The sequence below is a fragment of the Oenanthe melanoleuca genome, chromosome 19 (genome assembly GCF_029582105.1).
Source record: "Oenanthe melanoleuca isolate GR-GAL-2019-014 chromosome 19, OMel1.0, whole genome shotgun sequence".
NCBI lineage: Eukaryota > Metazoa > Chordata > Aves > Passeriformes > Muscicapidae > Oenanthe > Oenanthe melanoleuca.
In genome coordinates this window covers 3,689,508-3,711,350 of record NC_079352.1, presented here as the reverse complement: position 1 = coordinate 3,711,350, position 21,843 = coordinate 3,689,508, and the positions used below count along the sequence as shown (strand labels likewise).

Sequence of the window (21,843 nt, the reverse complement as noted above, 5' to 3'; positions counted from 1 at the left end):
CTGTTCAAAGGTTCACACTCAAGGATAAAATCATCTTCCAACTAGGTAAGTAGGATGTCTGACAGTGGCCACAGCTTTTAGAATACATTTTCAACACTTTTAAAATTGTTTCTTTCACTTTGTTTGATGTAAGTATATAACTTCTATGCTAGAGTAAGGTGAACTTATATATATATATAAAAGGGTTTTGAGATTGGTGTTTCCCTAATTGTTCAGCAGACTGAGCAATGAGACAAAATGTGAGTAAAATTAAATGCAAATGCTGCCACTTTATAAAGGCTTGGAATGAGTTTTATGTGTCAGCTAATCAAGTAGTTAAGCACATACTCCAGTGTGGAGCAGTTTGGTTTTGCTGTTCTCTGTAAACAACTGTAATGAGCTTTGGTTCTTCTGTTGGAATGGAATGAAAGTGTTCAGCAGTGGGCCAGGGTTCAAACAATGAAGGAAATCCTCTGCTTTTTGTCAGAGGCCTTGTTGGCACTGTAAACTGGGCTAGATATTCTGCTGTTACTAGAATTGAGATTTTTATCTTTGCTCTTCCCAGAAGAGAGGCACAAGAGACATCTGCAGATGGTTTATGAATATTAAATTTATTACAGTAACAGTTTACAGTACAAGGCACATACTGATGACTTACAATCAGCTTGCAACACTTGTAACTAAACAGCTGCATAAATTAATACAGGTGCATCATGTACAAGTTGGAGGGAATGCTTAGTTCTGTACAGCTAAAACTCCAGTTTAATTCTGTTTAAAAGGCAAAGATGGTCCTAATTTACCAGTTTCATGACTTTCTTTTCACTGTTCAGAACAGAGGGTAGGATATACTCATGGTAGATGAGTGGAAGGTGAGCTGAAGAGAAGGATTTCTTTTTGCCTCAAAACACTTTGTAACTGCAGTGCAGCTCATTTGGTATCAATATAAGTAGTTTTTATACAAAACCAGTGTTGAAGGTATGGCTACTTGCTGAGCTACCTGATAAGTATTGGTTACTTTACATGTTTTCAGATGGATGTGTAAAAGGGAAAAAAAAGAATTGTATAAATAAATAAATTTCTCAATATTTCAACCACTCAGCTAAATAGAAATACTAAAAAATGAACTTACCATAATAAGATACTCAAACCAGTACACCATGTAACAAGAAAGTAATGAGGGCTAAACTGCTTTTCAAGTTCAGAATTTATAGAATGAAAACATGGATGTATTTTATCTTTGTGTTATTCAGGAAGAGAAAAGCTTTTTTAATCTACATTGCTTTTTGTATCTTCAAATATTTCTAAGAGTTTTCATCCTCTCTCAGTATCTCAGCATGAGATACATGAGCACATTGTTCTCATGTTTCAGCTGTTGCAGGCTTGTGTTACTATCAGGGCTTCCTGGCTGACTTAATTCACTAGAAAATGTGATATTTCTTGGGAAATCTCTCTGGGCATGGAGGTTAATCTGTGTGCCTGAAATTTAATATAATTTGTTCTGATGAGAATCAATCCTGCTGAACTCTACTCAGCTTCTTGCTAAGAAAAAAGATTCCTTTTATTCTTCAGCTTGAAAACCCAATGTAGTCCCATTAGAATGTGAGCTACTAAACCTTCAAAGTAGGTTTGGGTAGTTGTAAATGTACTTTTGTCAGCCAGCCAAAAGGATTGTTCTAAATGTACTTCTGCACTAGGAAAGAGGAGGAAAATCCCACAGGCTCCAGCAAATTTTAGGTGTGAAATTAACTGTAAAAAAAAAAACAGGAAGTGAAGCAGAGAAAGAGATCTTTAAGATTGCACTTTTTGGCATCAGAACTCAGAAAGATTCACTGTTGGTCTGTAGTTTCCATAGGTTTGCCAAGACAATGGTTGGTTATGGAAACAGTACAGTAAGTGCTGGCAACTTAAGTGCTTGTCATGATGAGTTTTTGTGGCTTGATTTGGTCTAAAGGAAAGTGAAGCCTCAAACATCACAAAAAATGTTTTTCTAATTTTTTTTTTTTTTTTTAATGCAAGAAACAGTAGAAATTATTACTACCTACAAACCAGAGGAAACAAGAGGGAGGCCAGTGCTACCAGCTGTGTGTGCAGAGCTGTTCTGCTCAGCATTTTTCCTCTCCCTCTGTCTACTTCACCACAAACCTAGGGACCTTCCTCGTTTATAAACCCCTGCGTTACTCGAGTACTGTATGGCTATCAGAAATATTTGTGCGTTTTCCCATGTAGTTGAAGCAAGTAGAGAACCTTAGAAGCGAATACGACATTGCCCGGTACGAACGATCACAGGGAGGGAGGAGACACAGGAGCACTGCCACACACTGGGGGTCTACAGCTAATCCTGCCTTGCCTTGCTGGTCCTGGAGGGGCTGCTGCAGGCACCTGGTGCCACTCCTGGAGCAGGGATGTTCCAGACTGAGTGCTCAGTTCTGCCTGCTTGCAGGTGCACAGCGGATGTTTGAATTGCTTGGATAAACGTGCTGGAGGCATCGCCTTTCCCAATGGTGCCGGTGGTGCAGCCTCTGTGGAAAACTCTGTTTGTTGTCTCAGCTGGAAAGGTGGTTCTTGGTGGGGACAGGGTGGGGAAAGTGACATTTTGTGCTCCTCTTCCCTCCCCCAGAGCCAGGTTAGCTTATACTGCGTTCATGCGGATGTCTCCAAAGGGAATTTCTGTAGCTGTTTCTGGAGTAATGCTTTTCAGAATACGCTGTTGCAAAGAAAATTGATTCATTTTAGAGGCAATACATAACATGTCAGCCATTTAGAAAGAGACTAATAATAAAGTATGACTTTGAGTTACACCTCTTGAGCTACTTAAGAGTGTTTCAGGCGTCTGTTAGCACTATGAAGATGGAAAGTGCTATAGAAGTACACAGCAGGATTTTTAAAATTATTTGTTATATAATTGGAATCAAAACTTAGTAGGTGTCTTATTAATGCTTTACGACTTTGCAGTTTGCAGTTTACTCAGATACTCTGAGCCAACTAAACATATTCTTTATGAACTGGTGTTTATTTGAACTTGGAAGAAATCTCAGTATTGTCATTATAGATTTATGACAGAGAAATCTTACTAAATGTGTGAGAGAAAAACAAGCTTTTCTTACAGATACACATCAGGAAACCAGCTTTTCACTGCCTCATTTGCTTGTCTGGGGGATTCTGAATGTCTGGGATGAATTTTAGGAACACTCTCCAGTTCATCAGAGCTTAAAAAACTACTTGATGAGAATTTGTCAGCAGCCTCAGTAAGAACTGGGGAGATTTTTGACAATTCAGGATCAGAACAGCCAGTCATGGATATTTTTAGGAATCACCATCTTGCTAACAGTCAAACAGAAGCAACAGAGCATCAGGGATACCTCCTTCAGTGTCCCTGGGGTGATGACCAAGCGATAGATCATGTAGATGGGAATGAAGATGATGGAGGAGGTTCCTATGCAGTAACCCACAACTGTGGTCCAGTAGGGATAATCATAATCAAAAAGCCTCAGCTCAGGAGGGCTGGACAGAAAGCTGCAAGTGACGAACTGAAAGAGAAAAAGGGGAAAGTGTGAATATGTGGATTTTGATGGTACACACTTTGGGAGACTCCATGCTCCAACACAGCACTGAAATAAATAGAAAATGAGTGGGGCTCAAGATTAAAAATATGTTGACACTGAAGAATTCCTAAATTACCTGAGTGTAGATTTAAAACATACCAACAACAAATCACAAAACAAAGACTGAAAGGACTTCTTCCAAAGATGTTCTCCACACTACACTGCTCTCTGTCAGAGGAGGAAAAGAAAAAAATACCAGCTCACTTACTGCTGTTGGGTCATTTTCCTGAGCATATCATTCATGACTGAAAAATTCTTTAGGAAACAACAATTTCTTCATATTGAATGTTACAGGAATAATATCTGGGACTGTCCTAGGAAGGATCTCTGATTGTTTTTTCCAGAGTAGCATCAGAAGCTCAGGATTTGCCAGCTAAACTTCCATGCAGAAATGATATCGTACATCCTGAGCTTTCCTTATTTTAGGTGAGTTTCCAGAGGTAATACAAATAGCTCTGCCTGGTAACCACATCCCCAGTGCTCTGTGCCTCTGTTTATTTCACTGCTTTAGGATTACAAAGAGGACAGAAGTAAAAAAATTACTGCAGTGTGATATTTTTATTTATAGACTTCTCTTTCTAGGGGTAATAAAATGAAAGTCTGTTAATTATGCCTTGATCATTACAAGTGTTTTGAATTCACTCTGTAGGTGTTAAATCTACATTCTGTGCTTCATAAAATCCATCTTGACCTGCTCTGCTCCCGCTAAGGCCAGTCAGAATAAAAAATAGCGTGAACTAATTTTGAATCAGGAAATGAACACTTTATGTTCAAATGTTATTAATAACACTGCCAAGTCAAACACTGGGACAATATTTCCAATTCTGAACTATAGATTTATAATGGTTGTAATTAACTGCTGTAGATTTTAAGTGGAATATTCTAAAGTTGTCTATCAGCAGTTGCTGAGACAGTGTATTTACTTATCTTGGTTTTCCACCTCTGGCAGTATGTTTCATCAGCTTTAATTGCTACATTTTGTTGAGGTAAACATAAGGCAAAAAACAAAGTAAATTTGTTTAGCAGAGGGCAGGGGGGAGTTATTCAGAACCCAGATTTATTCAGCTAATTCAACTACAAAAATCCTTAAAACTGTGATTTAGTAACGAGGCCTTGCATCATTGTATTGGGTTCTTCACTAATTGAGCCTTTTTGGTTTAACAAAAGTTGTTACTAAAGAACTTCACAAGAGAATTGTGGAGTTAGGCTTTTAGGACTCTAAGGAGCTGCATTGTCCAGTGGTGATTTTCTTGGTGCTGGAAAGAAAAAGCTCTAAAGAAAACTCACCAGAAGGAAGAGGGGACTAATTGCAACCCAGCAAACTCGCCAGTACCAGCCTGGGGCAGAGCCCAGCATTTCTTTCACATCGTTGCAAAACTGGGTGATGCCTGTGGAGACAAGTGGGATGAGAGGGATGACAGCAGAGCTAAGTTTTTCTTAAGCAGATACTCAACACTTTTTTATGCCCAGCAAGTAAGTTCAGAATCTATTCCAGAAGACCATTGTGTTCCTATAACTCTTAATTTTATTGAATCCTTAATTAGTCTTAGAGGTTTATTCCTCCTGTTACTTTTAGTTGCCTGTGTACTTCCATCAGAGAGCAATTAATACAAATTCTCACTGCTTTAGTTATCAGTGAGTTTGTAAAAAGCTTTTGTAAACTTTTTTCTGGATACATGGGTGATCTTGTCTGCAGAAACTGAGGCAGTGCTGAGCTGCAGGAGCTCAGGAGTTTGGGTCAGGGGTGTTTGGAGGTACCATAGAACCAGGACACAGCCACTGCCTCCAGGAACACGACAGTCAGCACAGCTGGACCTGTGGCATATTCTTCAAACAGCTTCACCACATATGCTCCTCCCTGGAAAAGAGATCCAAAAAAAAGAGATCAGTGTCCCCAGGACCCAGGGATGGCAATCCTTCCCTGCTGCTGTTGGCACTGCCTGTGCCTGGAGCAGAGCATTCACAGGTGGGAAATTCACCCAGTTCTGTCACTCTGTGGCTGTTTCTGCCAGGGAAGCCCTGGTGAGCTGCTCACTGTGGACACCCCTCACCTGGGGGCTGCCATGCAGAGAAGTTAAAATCTGCTGGCACTCCTGGCTGGATTTTAGTGAGAAAAGGGGATTTTACAGGATGGCTTTTTACATGCCCTCTGCTTTCTCCACCAGGGGTCATAGCTACTGAACAGCAAATAAATAAAGTGTTACTTTGCTTTCTTTCCATTTGGGATCTAAAACCATGAAGGAGGAGACCTCTTGCAGAAGAACTCAGCATCTTTTTACAACAAACACTCACATAAGAAGGAAGTTACACATAAATGAGCAAGTGGAGTGAAACATGACAGGAAAGCCAAGTATTTCTTTCTTTTTCCCTTGTGATCATTACACTCATCATTCAAAAATTGTTTGTTGTGAGAATGAAATCCACAAGGTCCACGGGAACTATTTGTTGTGACTAATGATGATTTATGCCTTGAAACAATAAGGAATATCCAGGAAATCCATTGCTAGATTATTTTTTTTTAATTCAAAATATATTTTACACATTGTCAAGATTATAATAACTATTCATGTTATTTTTAAACATGGTGCTTTTGGAAACAAGAAACAAACCACATAAAAAATGTGGCTGGTTGTCTGCTGACTGATGAGCAGCATCATTTATGATATGCAGCACATCATGAGTTGCAGTAGGATCACTTTGCAATATATTTCCTAGTGAAACACCGTTCACATTTATTCCAAATAATAGATTTCTAATGCATAAAGAAAACAGGCTGGAGGTTCAATCTGATTTCTTGAAACTCTTCAGAATGTTTCTACCCTCTCCAAGGTGTCATCGGCAGAAAACTGCCAGTGAGGGAAGCTGAGGGTGGGTGAAATACTCACAAATGTCAGGGTTGCCAGAGACCCCAAAAAGCAAACGATGGTCAGACCAAGGACAAACAATTCCCTGCGTTTGCCCCAGACGTGGGGGAATTCATCCAGGACTCCAGTAATCACTCCCTCTAGTCCTGCAAACTGTAAAGCATGGAAAAATCACTGGAAAATAGAGGGCAGTGTTACCTGCTTAAAAGTGAGTTTACAGCATTGAAACATTGGTGCTTTGTTCTGATGTAGAGTGGTGTGGGGTTTTTAGACAAGTCTCTCCTTCTAATTTGTCTTTAAACTCTTTAGGGTGGGGATTTAGTGTTTGTGTGGGAATGCACTGTCATCCAAAGGCAGTCCTGTGCTACAGGCACCAGGATGTGGAGAAATGAGAGGGGGTTCAGTAGGACCAAGACTGGAACCAGCTGAGCTCAGCCCTGCTGGAAGGAGCTGACTCTCCACCTGTAAAACCAGACTCACGTGACAATTTTTAGTGTATCTCCAGTTCCCACATTTTAAATTCAATTTGTGTGAAAAAAGTCCAGATTTTCATAATTGCTTTGTAAATTTGCAAGCAAGAAAGGAGCCTGGAAGGCTGCATTCAACCAGGAGTATATAAATCAAGTGCTTTGCTTGTATTTCAGGGTCTTATTAATTGTCAAAGCATGACAGTGACAAATCACTTGATTATATTTAAACAAAATTGGAGCAACAGTTGCTGTCTTACAGCAGGCACCTGGTGCTGCCAGCCCTGCTGCAAACCCCTCAGTGCCAGAGCAGTGTTTGTAATTCTGTTTCTGTGGTGCCTGAGGGGGTCAGGCTGTGCCCCAGGGGTCTCCCCTGCTCACTACTCACCGTGCTGTCCAAGCCCAGCGTCAGCAGCATCAGGAAGAAGATGATGGCAAAGAAGGTGGAAGCTGGCATGTTTGCAATGGCCTCTGCATAGGTGATGAAGAGCAGGCTGGGTCCTGGAGCAGAGAGTTGGGATCACTGTTAGCCAGTGCTGTGCATGGTGTATCCCAGGGGAAAACTTCTCCCCATGGGCTGATTTGCCATGTGCAGTTACCACCACATCTGTGAAACTGCAATCTGGCTTTTACATGTGGTATTTATGGGCTATTTTTTAGCTGTGCTGTATAACAGTGCCCAATAAAATCAGCATCCTGAATAATACACTAAAAATTCCTTATCATTTGGGCTGCTCTCCATCTAGAAGTACTTATACAAATATAATCTATCTTAGAAGCAGTTTGAGATGTGCATGAAACATTAACCTACCAGTGTCTTTGGCAACCTCTGACACATCTTCATTCCTCATCTCAGCCATGTATCCCAGCACGGTGAAGATGACAAAGCCAGACACAAAACTGGTCAGGCAGTTCACGGTGCTGGTGACCAGAGCATCTCTGCAACAGAAAACCTAGCTCTCATCAGGGAATCTGCACCTGCTAGGAAGGGTTTACAACCTCTTGGTCTATAATCTAGACAGACCCCTAGAAAAACTAGGGGAATACAAGGTAAAAACAAACAGCAACTTTGAAAGAAAGAGGAAAAGAACCCAACAACCCATGACTACTTTTTGTTCTCAAATCCATACAGATGCTGTAAATCAGCCTGCTACTGGGTTAAATGCTGACTCTATCCTGATGTTTTAAAAGAATAGGAATTACCACGTTAATATTAAAGAATTAAGAATTTATTTTAGAAGTTAGGAATAAGTTTTTTTTTCAGGTAACAAGGAAAAACCATAAATTGCCTTTCTGCTCAAGACTATGAACTTATTTCCTAACTGATAACTGAGATTAAATAACTACAATGTGATAGTTTAGCAGGGGTTTAGTCCATTTTGTTGTGGCAGCTTTCTACATTTTAGACTCTTGCAGTAATTAGTAAAAATTATTTTAAGGTAGGCAACAGAGGAGAAATGCTTTAGATTGCTCTGTTACACTTACTTCTGATTTCTATATACACAGCTCTGACAATTAAGTGCCTTTAAGCAACACTTTTCATAAGTACCCACAATTATATTTTTAAATTTGATTTTACTTATAGAATAAGGTAGAACTCACTGGTAGCAGTTGTTGTGGAATTTGTTGTAGCTGGCATAAGCCAACAGGACCCCAAAACCTGGTCCCAGGGAGAAAAAAATCTGAGCTGCTGCATCCACCCAAACCTGAAAAATATTGGAGGCCAAAAAAAAACATGACATGAATCAGATTGAATGAGTTTGGCATATTCAGAATATCACTTAGATCTACAAAAGGGTGTTTCACTGGTCTGCCCATGTCCTAGTCCTGGTCCAACACACTGTTAAGAGAGATGTTGAAATACAAATGTTTTTTGTGGAACTGTTGTGGCTGTTGCTCTCCTGACAGCATCTTAGATTAATTCAGTGAATTGCCTGTAATCAATTTAACACAAGTTTTGCAGTGAATAGAGAACTTTCTACCCATGATTTGGAACTCTTCCAAATCTTCCTCCAAACTCTGCGTGCTGTGGAGCAGTCCTGTGTTTGGCAATGTGTCCTCCAGGCTGTGTAGACTTTTCTTAGATTTATGGAAATCCATTTGGCTGTGTGGATGCAGTTCAGGTTCTTGGGGCTCAGTTCAGCTTTGTTGTAGCTGTGACAGATGCAAGTGTGATGATCTTGTTATGAAAAGCGTGTTACACTTGAAAAGTGGCCACAGCCCTAATGAGTAATGTTCTAAAGTACAGTATCAGCTCTCTTTCTGAAGGTGAAAGTCCTCATTTATTTATTCTCTTTTGATTGAACATGGAGTTCATTACAGCTCATTTCTAATATTCTCTCCCATCGTGTGAGGCCATCCTGTATCACCCAGACAGAGCTCTGTCATCACCCAGCACACAGATTGCAATCTGCTGTCCTCACTCCAGATACATCCAATACAATATCAATGCCCTTTATTGCTTTTTCAGAAGATGTGGTTCCTTATTGGAGATGCTGCTTTATCAGAGACTGGTGTCTTTTCATTTCCTCTTCATTCAAAACTCTCCATATCAGCTGGGCAGCAGCAGACTTGCAAACATTGGAATTTTTTAATCTTTGTGTTTGTAGTATTTATTGCTTTGGGGTTTTTTCCATCACCCTCCTCACCAGACACTTTCACAGGCAGTGGAGTGAGCACAGCCTTGAGCCTGATGGATTGCTTGTCATCCACAGAGTTCAAGGCTGGATCAGATACTGGAGGGCCTGAGCTTTGTTGGTTAGCTCAGTTTGTCCTCATTCCTACTTTCCTTTCAAATTTTGTTGGTGTATGCAGGCCTGACTGATTTATTCCTCCTCCACAGGCACTTACATGAGTTACTGGGTCAGGGTTTAGTTGGTGTCCGTGGGCTCACCTGCCAAAACTTGTTACAGAATGGAGATGGAAGTTTCTGCTCTGGTAACCTGCATTATTTAAATAGGGGCAGCTGTGCACACTGTAGGGCTGTGCTCATCCCTTTAAGCCAAAAAACTGCAGCTCCACCACTTGTTAGAGTTTAATAAATTCAGTTTGCTCGGTGTGACTCTCACAGGGGAGGAGCACTCACATGTCAGTGTCAGCCTGGTCACCATTTTCCTAGTGAAAAAGTGTTTAGTCACTTGTTTTCTTCTAATCACATCACTCATTCTGTTCAACCACTGTATGGAAGCTCTGCCTTTAGTTCAAGCTAAATTGAGGGTGGACTCTAATCTTTAAAATTCTCAATAATTATGGAAAGAGCATGGGCTCAGACTTTTAAGTCCATGCTGAGACATCTTTTCAGTCATGCTGTATGTATCTGTGGTGATACATGCACAGATAGGCTGAAAGCAAATCTCTACCCTTTTATAAAGTTTTTTACCTCAGTGGCCAGGAGTTTCTGCCAGTCAGGTTTCAAGTAGTAGAGGACACCTCTCCAAGCCCCAGGCAAAGTTGCACCTCTCACGAGCAGGATGAAGAGGATGATGTAAGGGAACGTGGCAGTCACCCAAACCACCTGTGAGGGAACATGGGGAGGGCATTTGCCACGGGTAGAAAGTTAACAGGGGTAATAAGAAATAGTTAATCATATTATATCTGTTAGCATTTACAGCATCTTCACATGAGCCTCTCTGCAGGTCTGTAAACAGGCAGTTTGCACATCTGTCCCCTTTCCCTGGCAGGGTTGTTCCTGCCCAGACAACAGTGGTGTCACTTATTTTTGTTCTTTATTGCTTGGATAAGAGTAGCAGCCACTGTACAGCAAGTGCTCCCCAAATACATCAGCCCATAATCCCTGCCATGAAAACAACCTGAGCTGATCCCCTGACTGTTAATTGGCACTGCCAAGTTGATGTGTCTTGCTTTTGCATTCACCTTGCCAGATGTTTTGACCCCTTTCCAGATGCTGAAGTACACAATGGTGAAGATTAACAACAAGCAGAGGGTCAGCTGCCAGCTGATGCCCCCCAGGTCATCCAGCCCATTGGACCTGTGCACCTGCAGGACCTGGCGGCTGCAAGAGGAAAGAAAAACACAGCAGAGATGCTTTTTTAAACAAATACATTAAATGGGCAATTAACAGAACCATACTGTGCTCTGAGCATTACAAGCAATCTTGAGACCTCGATAAGCAGCCTTCAAAGTCATGGCATTTTGGATTCATTTTATTCTAATTAAAAGTTTTATTAATGATACAGCAGTGATGATAAGTGACAGCAGACATCGACTGGGAAGTTCCTATAACACAGAGCACCCCCTATGCACCCTAAGCTTACACCCCCCTACAAGAATCCAGTGATTTGAAGAGGGTCTCATCAACAATCAGCCCTGCTGCCCTCTGAGGAAAATCCTGCTGGTGTTCCAGCAGTCTGGCTGCCAACACCATCCTCACTTACATGCACTTACGTATAAAATTCTTCTGCAGGAGAGATGGAGTGTGGGGACCAGCTGACATTGTCCTTGCTGAAGTAGTTGGTGCAGTTTGCTGTGTTCCAGGGGTTTGTGCAGCTGGTCCAGGGCAGCTCCGCCGTGAAGGAGGAGATGAGGTAGTAAAAAGCCCAAGCCATGATGGTGTTGTAGTAGGAGGCTACGTAAAGATCTATGATACAGATGGCAAAGCCAATTCCTGGAGAGGCAGGAAATAATTGCATTCTGTCAGTGTAAGTTTTAGGCAAAAAAAAAGGGAAAAAGAATTGGTCATCACATCAGTTAGTAACTGTTTATGGCAGCTCTGCAGGAGGAACACACATCCTCCCAAGTATTTACAGCACTGGCATTTCTTGTGACTTCAGAAATACTCTGATTCCAACAAAGCACCCTTAATCAAGGCAGAACATGCTTATAAAGAGATATTTTCTATGTGTTCCTAATTTTCTGCAATTTAGAAATAGGCATCTTGTAGTCTCAGTAAATAAAAAGTCAAGATCCGAGCTACAGCAATGGGAACAAAAGTAAATGAGGAAATAGAACAGTTCCTTTTATTCTTTATCATTTTAGGCTTGTTCAGCCTCTATCTAATCAATTTGAGTTGCATACTATACATTTATACAAGAGTACACACACATGTGCAGGTGTACCTGCAGTTTTAGGAAAGCTTTCTTTGTGAAGCCAAAATCTTGTGTAGAACAAATCTTACTTGGCTTTATGAGATTTTCTTCCCCCCTCCCCTCCCGAAATACCATTTTCATTGGAACATTTTCCAGTTATTCAGAAAGTTCAATTTCCCTTTGTTACCTTTGAATATAGGACATATTTTTCTCCAAATGGAAATACAGCCATTCCTGTGGTACTGCCCTAGTGCTAATTCCATGTAGAAGAGAGGAATCCCTCCAAAGAGGGCCATGATTGTGTAAGGAATGAGGAATGCTCCTGCAAGAGAGAAAGCAGATGATTGTAACTCTTCACAGACTTCTCTTCCAACAGTACCAGCACTCCATAAACAGGAGTTCCTTTTATCCCACAGGGAAAATGCATGTCTCATCCCTAGCCAACACACCACTGAATTACTGTGGGATTTCTCATAAGAGTAAGCACTCAGCAGTGTGAACAAAAAGCAGTACTCAGGCCAAATTTCTGACATTTCTGCAACACAGGATTCACCAAGACTCCACTGACTCTCACACCTGTGAGATGGGCTACAGATAAAATTATTAATTTCTCCAATCAAATGCCTTTGTTACATCAGAGAGACAAAAGTCTGTTCTAAGATCTCCTTGGTTAGATTTTAGATTTATATTTTGTTTTTAATGTTGATGAGTCAAAGACCCAGCCTTCCTCATGAGTTGGTTTAGACATGTTGATTTATCAGATTTTAAAATGCTCCTTAGGAAAGGGATTGAGGTGTTGGAATGTGGGTCTGCACCCACCTGGTTCTCAGCTTCTGGTTGTGCTGTGCTAAACAGCTTTTCTGTCATTATCCTGTCCCAATATTTAGGTTTTTCAGTGAATAATTTCTCCTTGGTCATTGGTTATACATGATATTTTTAAAGCCACTAAATCATCCATTTATAAACCAAGAAATTGAGCATTAAGGAACAATGAACAGGAGTGAGCACTGACCTCCTCCATTCTGATAGCAGATATAAGGAAATCTCCACACGTTTCCCAGATCCACTGCATATCCAATGACAGAGAGGAGAAAGTCAATTTTTTTACTCCAGGTCTCCCTGTCCTCCAGCTCCATCAGCTGCTGCTGAGCTTCAGCCCCACAGGTGGTGGATGTGGTGGTGGTGGTGGTGGTGGCTGCTGGGGCTGTGCCCTGGGCATCCTCCACCTCTCCATTGCAAGGAGCTGAGCTCTGAACCCCTGAATAACCATTTGAGATCTGAGCTGCCTCCCCTTTATCCCCCTGGCTTGGGTGCACTCTGTTGCCATCCTCCACCAGCCTTAGGGCAGATTTAGGGTTTCTGACCAGAAGTCCATTCTCTTTACAGTCTTCTCCTTTGCTGCAGCCTGAGACATCTTTCTTGGAAGTCAGGGGCTCTGTCTCATTGCTTGTGGCCTTTTTTTCCATTTTTTCTGAGATTTGTTCTGGTCACTCGCAGGCAGGCAGCACCACAGAGTCCCTTTGGGGTTTGTCTTCCCACACCTTTGTTCCCAGCACTTTTAGAATTCCTCTTCCATACTTAAATCCATCAGACTGAAGGCACAAGCACCATCTAAAAAATGAAAAAGAGTTGAAAATCCATTACAAGCTTTACTGGTGCTGGTCATTTTCAAGTTACAGCCAGCAGATTCCATGATTAAAATTTAGAGGCAATTAACCATCACAGCATGCAGTGAGAATCATGGAGCAGATAATCTGGGATTTTGTCCAGAAAAAGGCAGGAAGAAATGATCTTCTCTCACAGCAGAACCTGGTGTACCTGGATCACACCCTCTCAGGAGGATCTGCTGGACTTTGTGCATTGCTGGACACCTCACACCCAGTCACAGTCCTGCTGTCTTCTGGTCTCACCTTCTCCTCTCAGCACTGCTGGGCTCCCAGTTTGCAAACTGAGGGCAGAGTTTAGCTTTTATTTTCATAAAGTTCATCCTGCAACTCATCCACTCATCTTGTGGCAATTTCCAGATTCACCCAGTATAAAGGGAAAAGAATTCATTAAGCAAATATGGGATAACTATAGATATAAAAATTACATTTCATGACCACCTTTGTTCAGAAATCCCACAGTGTCTGCTCTGTTTAGCAGCAGACGTAAGAGGCTTAAATGTAACTTTAGAAAAAGTATTTAAATCTCAATGGTTTTGCATCAACTAACTTCTGAGGCTCAGTCAACACTAATAACAAAAAGAAGAGGTCATAAACTTCAACTTGATTTTTCTAATTAAGGACTAACATGTGAGTCTAAAGGACAAAACTTCTCCCTGTTTTTATCTGACTCCCTGGGCAAATAAAAGCATCTCTCATTCTGTTTGGCTCTGCTGATGCTGTGGTTCCAGCCCTGGGAAGGGTGGTGGGCACTCCTCCCCTGCTCCTACCCACTGCCAGCAAAAAAAAAAACAAAAAAAACCCCAAAAAACAGGCACTGGGAGGATCCCTGGCTTCTCTGCCCTCCTCATGTGTGCTAAAAACAGAATCCAAGAGAAATAAACCATCCTGAAATGAAGTATAGCACAATTAACTTCTGCAGAACAAAGATAACAGAGAAGGAGTTGTGATTCTGAGAGCAGGTCATGTTTTGTTTTCTGCTGATTTGTTCAGGTAATATAAACACCCAGCTGCCTTTACCCAACAAAACTTTGGAACAGGAGCTGATCCTGTGCTGTAAATTCCCCAGGGCAGTAACCCTGCTTTATTGCTAGCAAAGAGTCACACAATCTACACCGTGCCAAGATTAAATTATTACAATTACATGTAATTTCTCCTTTTCAAAACATTTTGTCATGGTAGTAATTGTCATTGTCACATCCTAGCAGAAAAAATAAGCATTTTCACTTTTAACTGCAGGGAAAACTAAAGCAGAGAAGGGATATGATTTGCTTATTTCTGGAACTTGCTGATTATCACAGCTATTAAAATTCAAGTTTTTCCCAGCTTTCCACCTTTTGCAAAGACAATTGGTTAAATCTTTTCTCTAAACATTTCTCAGTGCAAGCAAAAAGAGAAGGAAAGTTATTGAGCTGCAGAGCAAACAAGAGGATTGTTCTGAGATAAAAGTCACTTGCTTATAACTTTCAGCAATCTTTAGCTCTCCAGGCTTACATTCTATCTCTATCCAAATAATTTCTTTCTTGTGGTACAAGCAGTGCATCATTAATGTGAATTCTTACAAGAGCAAGTGCTTCACTGCCGTTAATTAATCATCCACAAAGACTGAAACATCTTCAGAGTTCCAGAGAAAAACACCAGGGCAAAGCACAGGAGGATTTCCTTTACCTGCAGGACTATAAAACCTGAATGCCTTTGGAGTCCAAAACCTTCCAGAAGTCCCAAAGGAGGTTATGGAGATGGAAACAGCCACATGGGAATCCAAGGGATTCCAAGCCAATCCTCCCCTTGTATAGGGCATGGTGAATACCAGGTGGGAATATGGAAAAGTAACCTGAGCCCTTCTGGACTTTACACCTGTCACCCATAAATGAGAACACAGTAAAGGATGTTGATTTAACTGCATTATCTCATGGGACTGATTTTTCCATATCTGAGGCTTAAACTCTCACTGTGTTTGTAAAACACTTTATTTCTGCACATTTTCCAGTGCTTTCTTTACTGAGGGGAGGTCAAAGAGTGAATTATTCATTTCTAAGATCTGTGACAACCAGAATCATTGTGCATCCAGAACCTAAACTCTTTCTCCTGTTCTTCTGCACACCACAGGAAAAAAAAAATCACATTATTTGAAATACTTTGGTGAAATTTTCAGTAGTTTGAGCCTCAAATATGCAGAGTTACATGGGAATTTTCAGGGGCTTCAGCTGAAATCTGAACTATGTCTTTCTGAACAAGAGTTACAGCTCATCAGCTGTCCTGGGAAATCTCTGGAGTGATGAAGTCCACGGCTGCACAGTGGAGTTCACAGGGACATAGTTGGCACATGCAAACAAAATGGTTTCAGATTATTTCATTACACTGTAAAAAAATGTGGGAGAATGTACATTTTTCTTTGCTTTGCTACAAATTAAGAAAAAAAAAATACTTGAAGGCATTGTGAGCACTACAATGAGTGCAAAGAGCTGCAGAGAAAACTCTTGGGGTTGGGAAATGTGCTCGGACACCAGGGAAGACATCCAGGGAAAAATGACCCCAATAGTGAAGGATTTTGCCCACCTCAGCCTCCACTTCTTCTCTGCACCTAATTCAGGTGCTTGAATGATGACAGCAGTGATCTCAGCAGTAAGTTTAAGCTGTTTTCAATCCGAGCTGTCACAAAGGTTGCTGTTACGTAACTGCGCCTTGGCTCCTTATCTCCCCTAATTAGCTGCAGGAGAAAAGGGGAGATAAAAAAGGGAAGAAGACAGAGCTCTGTGCTTTCGTTTCCTTTTGATCTGTGTTTGGCAGACGTGACTTTGCTCCTCTGGGAGGCCCCGTGCCCTGAGCTGGGGTTGTTCTGCAGGGCAGCTCCATCCAGGAGCACGGGGAAGGTGCCAGCCCTGGGAATGTCACCCTCCCTGGGCAAATGGTGACTGAAGAGGGGTGACCCTGAAGTCCTCCACAGCTCTTCCAGCTTTGTTGGTAACATTTGGATGGATAATTGAAATTGGTGGCTGCAGCCACCAACGCAATTCACATCAAGCCAAACATTAATTAAATCATATTTACTTATCTCCCACACGGAGTTGAACTTGAACCAACAGTGCAGATGTAAAATCCCTGCGTACTCCTTGATGCACAAATCCGGCTCTTTCTCTGTACCAGAGCAATCCTCGAGGAGCATCCCTGGCCTGGAGCCCGGTTCCTCCTGCTCAAGCCATCGCTTGATGCTCCATCGAGCATCTCCCGTTTATTTCGGGAGGCTCGCAGTGACCTCTCCTGGCAGTGCGGGAATCCCTCGCCTTCCACAGAGTAAATAACTCTTTCCAGCACAGCAGCGGGGTTTTCCTGCTCTCAGTTCAAGGAGGAGTTGGCCTTTAATGTGTTTGGGAGAGCAAAGCAGTGGGGATGAGGTGCAGCAAGGAGCAGATGGAGCAAGGGAGTCAAATCTGGAGTCACCGGGAGGCTGCTGGGTTTGGGGTGGGGCTGCAGCGCCTTCCCCACTGAACTCTCCCATTTCAACTCTCACAGTCGCAAAATTTGTAAGTTTGTGTAAACATCACACAAAAGATGTTCTCGTTTCATATGCGCTAATTCTGTGGAAATGGGGAAGCAGCACTGCAGGAAAACTCGGGTCCCACCTTCCTCCCACTGCTCCTCCACCCTCCTGCCTCCATCCCTTCCCATGCAGGCACTGGCAGGGAAATAAAGCACTTCGAGACTCAGGAAGGAGAGTCAGCCCAGGGTGTTGGCAAACAGAATCAAACACTGGGATGATTCCTGTTAACTTGACCTAAATCTCCCATTTATCACAAAGAATTTGAGGTGGGTTAAGTTACAGCTGCCTGACTCACACGACACCTTGCAGCTCACCCAGGCAGTTGTGCGTAAGTGGAAAGAGTCCAAGGACATTACTTTTATCTCAGATATCAAGCAAGAAGTTTGTATGACAAGATAGGAATCACTCACCCCAGGCAGGAGAGGCTGTGCTGTTTGCCTGGACCTGTTCTCACCTCTGAGCCACAAATCAGCCAGAGAAGTTTCCTGATTTTTCTCTGAGTTTGCACAGACCAGGAGCAACCCTTAAATGGAATTATCATGGAATAGATGTCCCCAGATAGTGAGGACTTGTTAAAAAACAAAAATTTCAGCCAATTAAATTACATTGCTCTCAATTATGATGAATTTTACCTGCTGTGTGTCATATACAAGTCATATTAGGTTCATAATGCTAAAAAGGATTAGTGCCTTTCATTGTTGAAGGTGTTCACTTTTACTGATTTCTTTAAAAAATGAGGACCCAGAATGTCCTTTCCTGTTAGCTCATTAGCAAGTGTGACAGTTTGCATTTCAGATTTCAAAGCCTGGTAATCAGAAATACACAGAATTAGGGTATTAGGTGTAAAGGAGATCTAAGCTGATGTCTAGACCATCCCTCCACAACAGAAAATTGATTTACTCAGGGACTTTTTTTAGAAATTCTTTTGCATTTGAAGAGAATCAAAACTGGATTTTGATAAAGAGTGATCAAAACTGAAATCAATGGTCAGTTGAATTGTACCAGATTTTATCCCAGTGCCAGTGATTTTAAGTGTTACAAAAGTTGGGTACTTTGGCACTGCACTGTGACCTGGGAGTATTTTAAGAGGAAACTTTGAGCATGCAGGTGACAAAATGGACCCTTTCTATGGATATTTACAGGGCTCCAAGGGCTCCCTCACGTTCCTACTAAAGCAGAGTGAACTCAGCAAGTCCTGCTGTGAGACAATGGGAGAGTCAAGAGCTGCTTCCCAAAGCGTGGCACAAGGAGAGGTTAACTCCTGTATTCCCAGATAAGGCTGGACATGCCTCTGAAAGCAGCAGCTGGGGAAGTATAAACCTGCACTGGGAGCTTCATGTCACAATCTTGTCCGTGTCTCAGTCTGAAATTAAAAAGTCATCAGCAGAGAGACTTTTACCTTTAAAATCTGTTGAGAAGGCAGGCACTGTACTGTAGTGGAATGCTGCCAAACTGTGTCAGTCATTTAAAGCACAGGGAGGAGGGGAAATGCATTTTTTTGGCTGGAGAGTGTCTGTGTGTAGTGCAAGGAAACAGATAAGCTTGGAGGGGATGATATTGCTTTTGTATTCTTCCTCCAATTATTTATATACTCTTGAAGGAAGGGTATAAGACAGAAAACATCACTTAATATATGGTAACAGATGATGTTTCTCTGAAGGGGATTTGGTAATGGCTATCTCCAAATTACAGCCCTGAATTAGGGCTCCTAGTTCTACTCAAGTTCTTTATGAAACATTTATCCCACAGGCAAGAGTTCCTTGTGTTCTATCAGTTCTATAAAATACAGAGCTGCAAACATACAGGTTGTGAAAAAGAGTTCAAGCATGAGATCAAAACACAGAATTAATATTTCTTTAGGCTGTTACTAATGAAAACGCAGCAATTTATATTTCCATGGAGGAAAGCAGGAAAGAACTGCACATTTCCACGTGTGGGAATAATTTTGGCTTCTTATTAAATTCTAGTTTTGGGGCAGTTTTTCTTAATTTAACCATCTGAAATTCATCACACCCTGTCCCATTAGAAAATGGTCACAATAGTCATTTGTTATATGAGAAGTTTGCAAAGTATTCTCTGAGAAAATTATGGTTAAATCTCCAGAAGATGCAGCCCAAGTGTTTGGTAAATGTCTGACAACCCACATTAAAAAATGCTACAACATTTTCAAGACTCCAGATCCATTAAATGCCTGATCCCTTTTCCCCCAGGCTTTCTTAACATATCAAAACATGTTTTCCTTGTCTATTTATATATTCAGTTGCATTGCATTCCTTAATTAAACTCCATATTTCTTAGCAAACTAACCCAGCAAGCCAGTTGGTTTCAAAAAACATGATTGACTATAAATATATAGGACATGCTCTTCAGATTTATTACTTGCAATAAATCTGTCCCATTGAGTTCAATAACTTACTGTGCTGGAACCATTTACTTTTTAAAATACAACTTAATATGGTTAAAAAAGCTCACTTCACTCTTTCAAAACAAATAGCTTAAATAGCCTATTTTTTCTTCTTTTTCCTTTAGATTCTTATGCTTTCCTTCATTTTTCCTTATAGTTTTATGCTCTTTTGTAAGCTTTAAATAACTTTACTTCTGTAATGCAGTTATGTGGACTGCCAAAACTCTTAGGTTTAGATTGTCAGAACATGTTCTGCTACAGGCATTTCACTCCAGACATTCATAACTGCTGGACAAGTGCCTGAACTTGACAGAGCAGAGCATGGAACAGCAGAAAATAAATAAAAGGCACTACAAGTTTTAAAAACGCAAGGAAAACTAGAACAAAAATCAATGGATCATTTTTTTGCCCCCAAAGCTTTGTTAGATGGACAACATTTGAGAAATTGTCAAAGACTAAAGCTGCTTTAAAAACAAACAAAACCTAGAGTGCAGATTTCAGCCTGCCATTCCTATTTCAGATTTTATAACCGAAGTGGAGAGAAGGCAACGAGGAGGGAAAGTTAATGAAACTCCAGCAGAGCTGCAGGGGGGCAGCTCTGAGGAGCAGCTGCCTCTGCGTCTGTCTGAATTTCATAAAAGTGCTTCAGGCATCGCTGTGTAAAGACAAAATCGGAAAGTACCTGTGTGTGGGGTCGGTCCGCAGCGCTGCCCTCGCAGAGGTCCCAGCCCGAGTCCCCTTCAGCCACATTTACCTCAGCCTGTGGGCAGCTCAGCATCCTTTTTGTACACCAGTCCCCCTCACATGGTCTGATTTCCAGATAATCTGCTGCCAAAGAGCTCTTTAAGAATTTTTGCGTCACTTTAGCCAAATAAACTTTATGTTTCACCAGGGCTGCAGCTCAGTTTTCCTCCTAGAGGTGGGTGGCTACATTTGCCTGCTCTGATCTGCTGGGGCGAGCAGGGTCCAATGAAGGCAGAGGCAGAAGGAAGGAGAGCTTTCCTGGGAAGGGACTTTGCTGGATGTTGTTATAAATATAAATAACAGGATAGTGATCAGGATGGACACAACAAAGTTTTGAGGGAGTCAGTGAATTGCAGATTTATAAGTGGGTCTGTAGATTACAGGATAGGAAGGACTAGAATATTATCACAATGAAAAAGAATAATTTATTTACAATAATGCTGAATACTTGCATTATTTTAATAAAGAAATTTGGTTTAGTTTTGTTTTAAAGTGTGAAGCACAAGTTCTTTACAAGCATTTTGCTGTCTCAATAAGCTCAACAAGTAATTTCCTTTCTTCCTACCACTACTCCAAATACCTCATTCCACTTCTAACACATTTTTTTTTCTCCAGTGTTTTTCATCCAGGATTTCTTCATTCCTGCACTTCATGACTTGTTTATAAAGAGTCATAAATCACAGGTCAATGCCATAGTTTAGGTGGTAGATTTAAGAAAAAAAAAAGGTGGAAAAGCAGAACAGGGGCAAGTAAGAGTAGCTGATTGTTGGAGCAGCAGCAGCTTTGCTGTAAGCAGTTGCCAATTTTCAGAGAATTCTTCCAAACAATTGGAAAGAAAATAAACTGGAAACTGAAGAGCTGTAGTTTGCACTTTCCTCTGCTGTCCCTGGTCCCTGCAGAGCAGCAGGGCGAGGCACCTGCACCATCTCAAGGAGAGCTCAGGCATTGCAGTCACACATGAGAGACACGAGTTCAAATCAGTTTTGCTTCCCATTAACTCCCCTGGACACTGGTGTTAAGGATGTTTCATCAAATTCAGCTTTTTTTCCTTCACTTGCTTTGGAAATTCATTGATCTTTTAGTGCAAATAGCAATACCCACCTCCTGTCTGCTGGGCTGGATTTCCCTCCTGTGTCCTGCTTTCCAAAATAATCAGGATTGGATGTGCTCACCTCCACTTGGCTGCAGAAAGGAAAATCCCCCCAGTTCGTGTCCTTGCCTGAGATATTCCTGCACAATCTTCCCTCTGTTCTGTTCCATTGCAGGTTTGCAAGGACAGATCCTGCCATGCCTCACTCACCAAACCCCCTGGAGGTCACAGCACAGGGTTTAATTGCAGATATCCAGCTGTGGATGTTTGTGCTCTGGAGAGCAGCATTTTTCCTTTCCTGGGAGGATGGATGGCACAAGGAATCTACACCTTCCCTTTCACAGATTTCCAGCTCAACACTTCTGGGAGACTGGAAGGGGTTTTCCAAACTCACTTTTTCTATGCTCTTACAAAAAATAAATTCTCTTTACTGAGAGCACCTC

The 21,843-nt window shown here is 41.5% G+C and overlaps 1 protein-coding gene across 5 annotated transcripts; it reads right to left on the bottom strand.

Annotated features, from left to right (window-relative positions):
- Nucleotides 1-569: 569 nt before the first annotated feature.
- SLC6A4 (solute carrier family 6 member 4) lies at nucleotides 570-20,520 on the bottom strand. 5 transcript variants are annotated; one of them, XM_056506861.1, is made up of 15 exons: nucleotides 15,290-15,410; nucleotides 13,776-13,964; nucleotides 12,970-13,568; nucleotides 12,145-12,279; nucleotides 11,317-11,536; nucleotides 10,786-10,924; nucleotides 10,292-10,426; nucleotides 8,515-8,618; nucleotides 7,724-7,851; nucleotides 7,301-7,413; nucleotides 6,467-6,598; nucleotides 5,340-5,439; nucleotides 4,869-4,969; nucleotides 3,339-3,506; nucleotides 570-2,683 (listed from the first exon to the last, which is right to left on the bottom strand). In XM_056506861.1, exons 3-15 carry the CDS (start codon nucleotides 13,421-13,423, stop codon nucleotides 2,609-2,611), a joined length of 2,004 nt encoding a protein of 667 aa, XP_056362836.1. In that variant the 5' UTR covers nucleotides 13,424-13,568; nucleotides 13,776-13,964; nucleotides 15,290-15,410; the 3' UTR covers nucleotides 570-2,608. The 5 variants fall into 5 exon arrangements, with proteins under 5 accessions (XP_056362836.1, XP_056362835.1, XP_056362834.1 ...); XM_056506860.1 differs by having other exon boundaries at nucleotides 13,776-13,905; XM_056506859.1 differs by lacking the exons at nucleotides 13,776-13,964; nucleotides 15,290-15,410 and adding an exon at nucleotides 20,249-20,520.
- Between the last annotated feature and the right edge of the window lie 1,323 nt (nucleotides 20,521-21,843).

Excerpts from the sequence above, each read along its gene's own strand:
- SLC6A4 (XM_056506859.1), bottom strand. The coding sequence starts at position 13,423 with ATGGAAAAAAAGGCCACAAGCAATGAGACAGAGCCCCTGACTTCCAAG. Across the intron at positions 8,619-10,291 it reads AGAAACTCCTGGCCACTGAG|GTTTGGGTGGATGCAGCAGC; the intron begins GTAAAAAACTTT and ends AATATTTTTCAG. Across the intron at positions 5,440-6,466 it reads CTCTGGCAACCCTGACATTT|GGAGGAGCATATGTGGTGAA; the intron begins GTGAGTATTTCA and ends TCTCTTTTCCAG.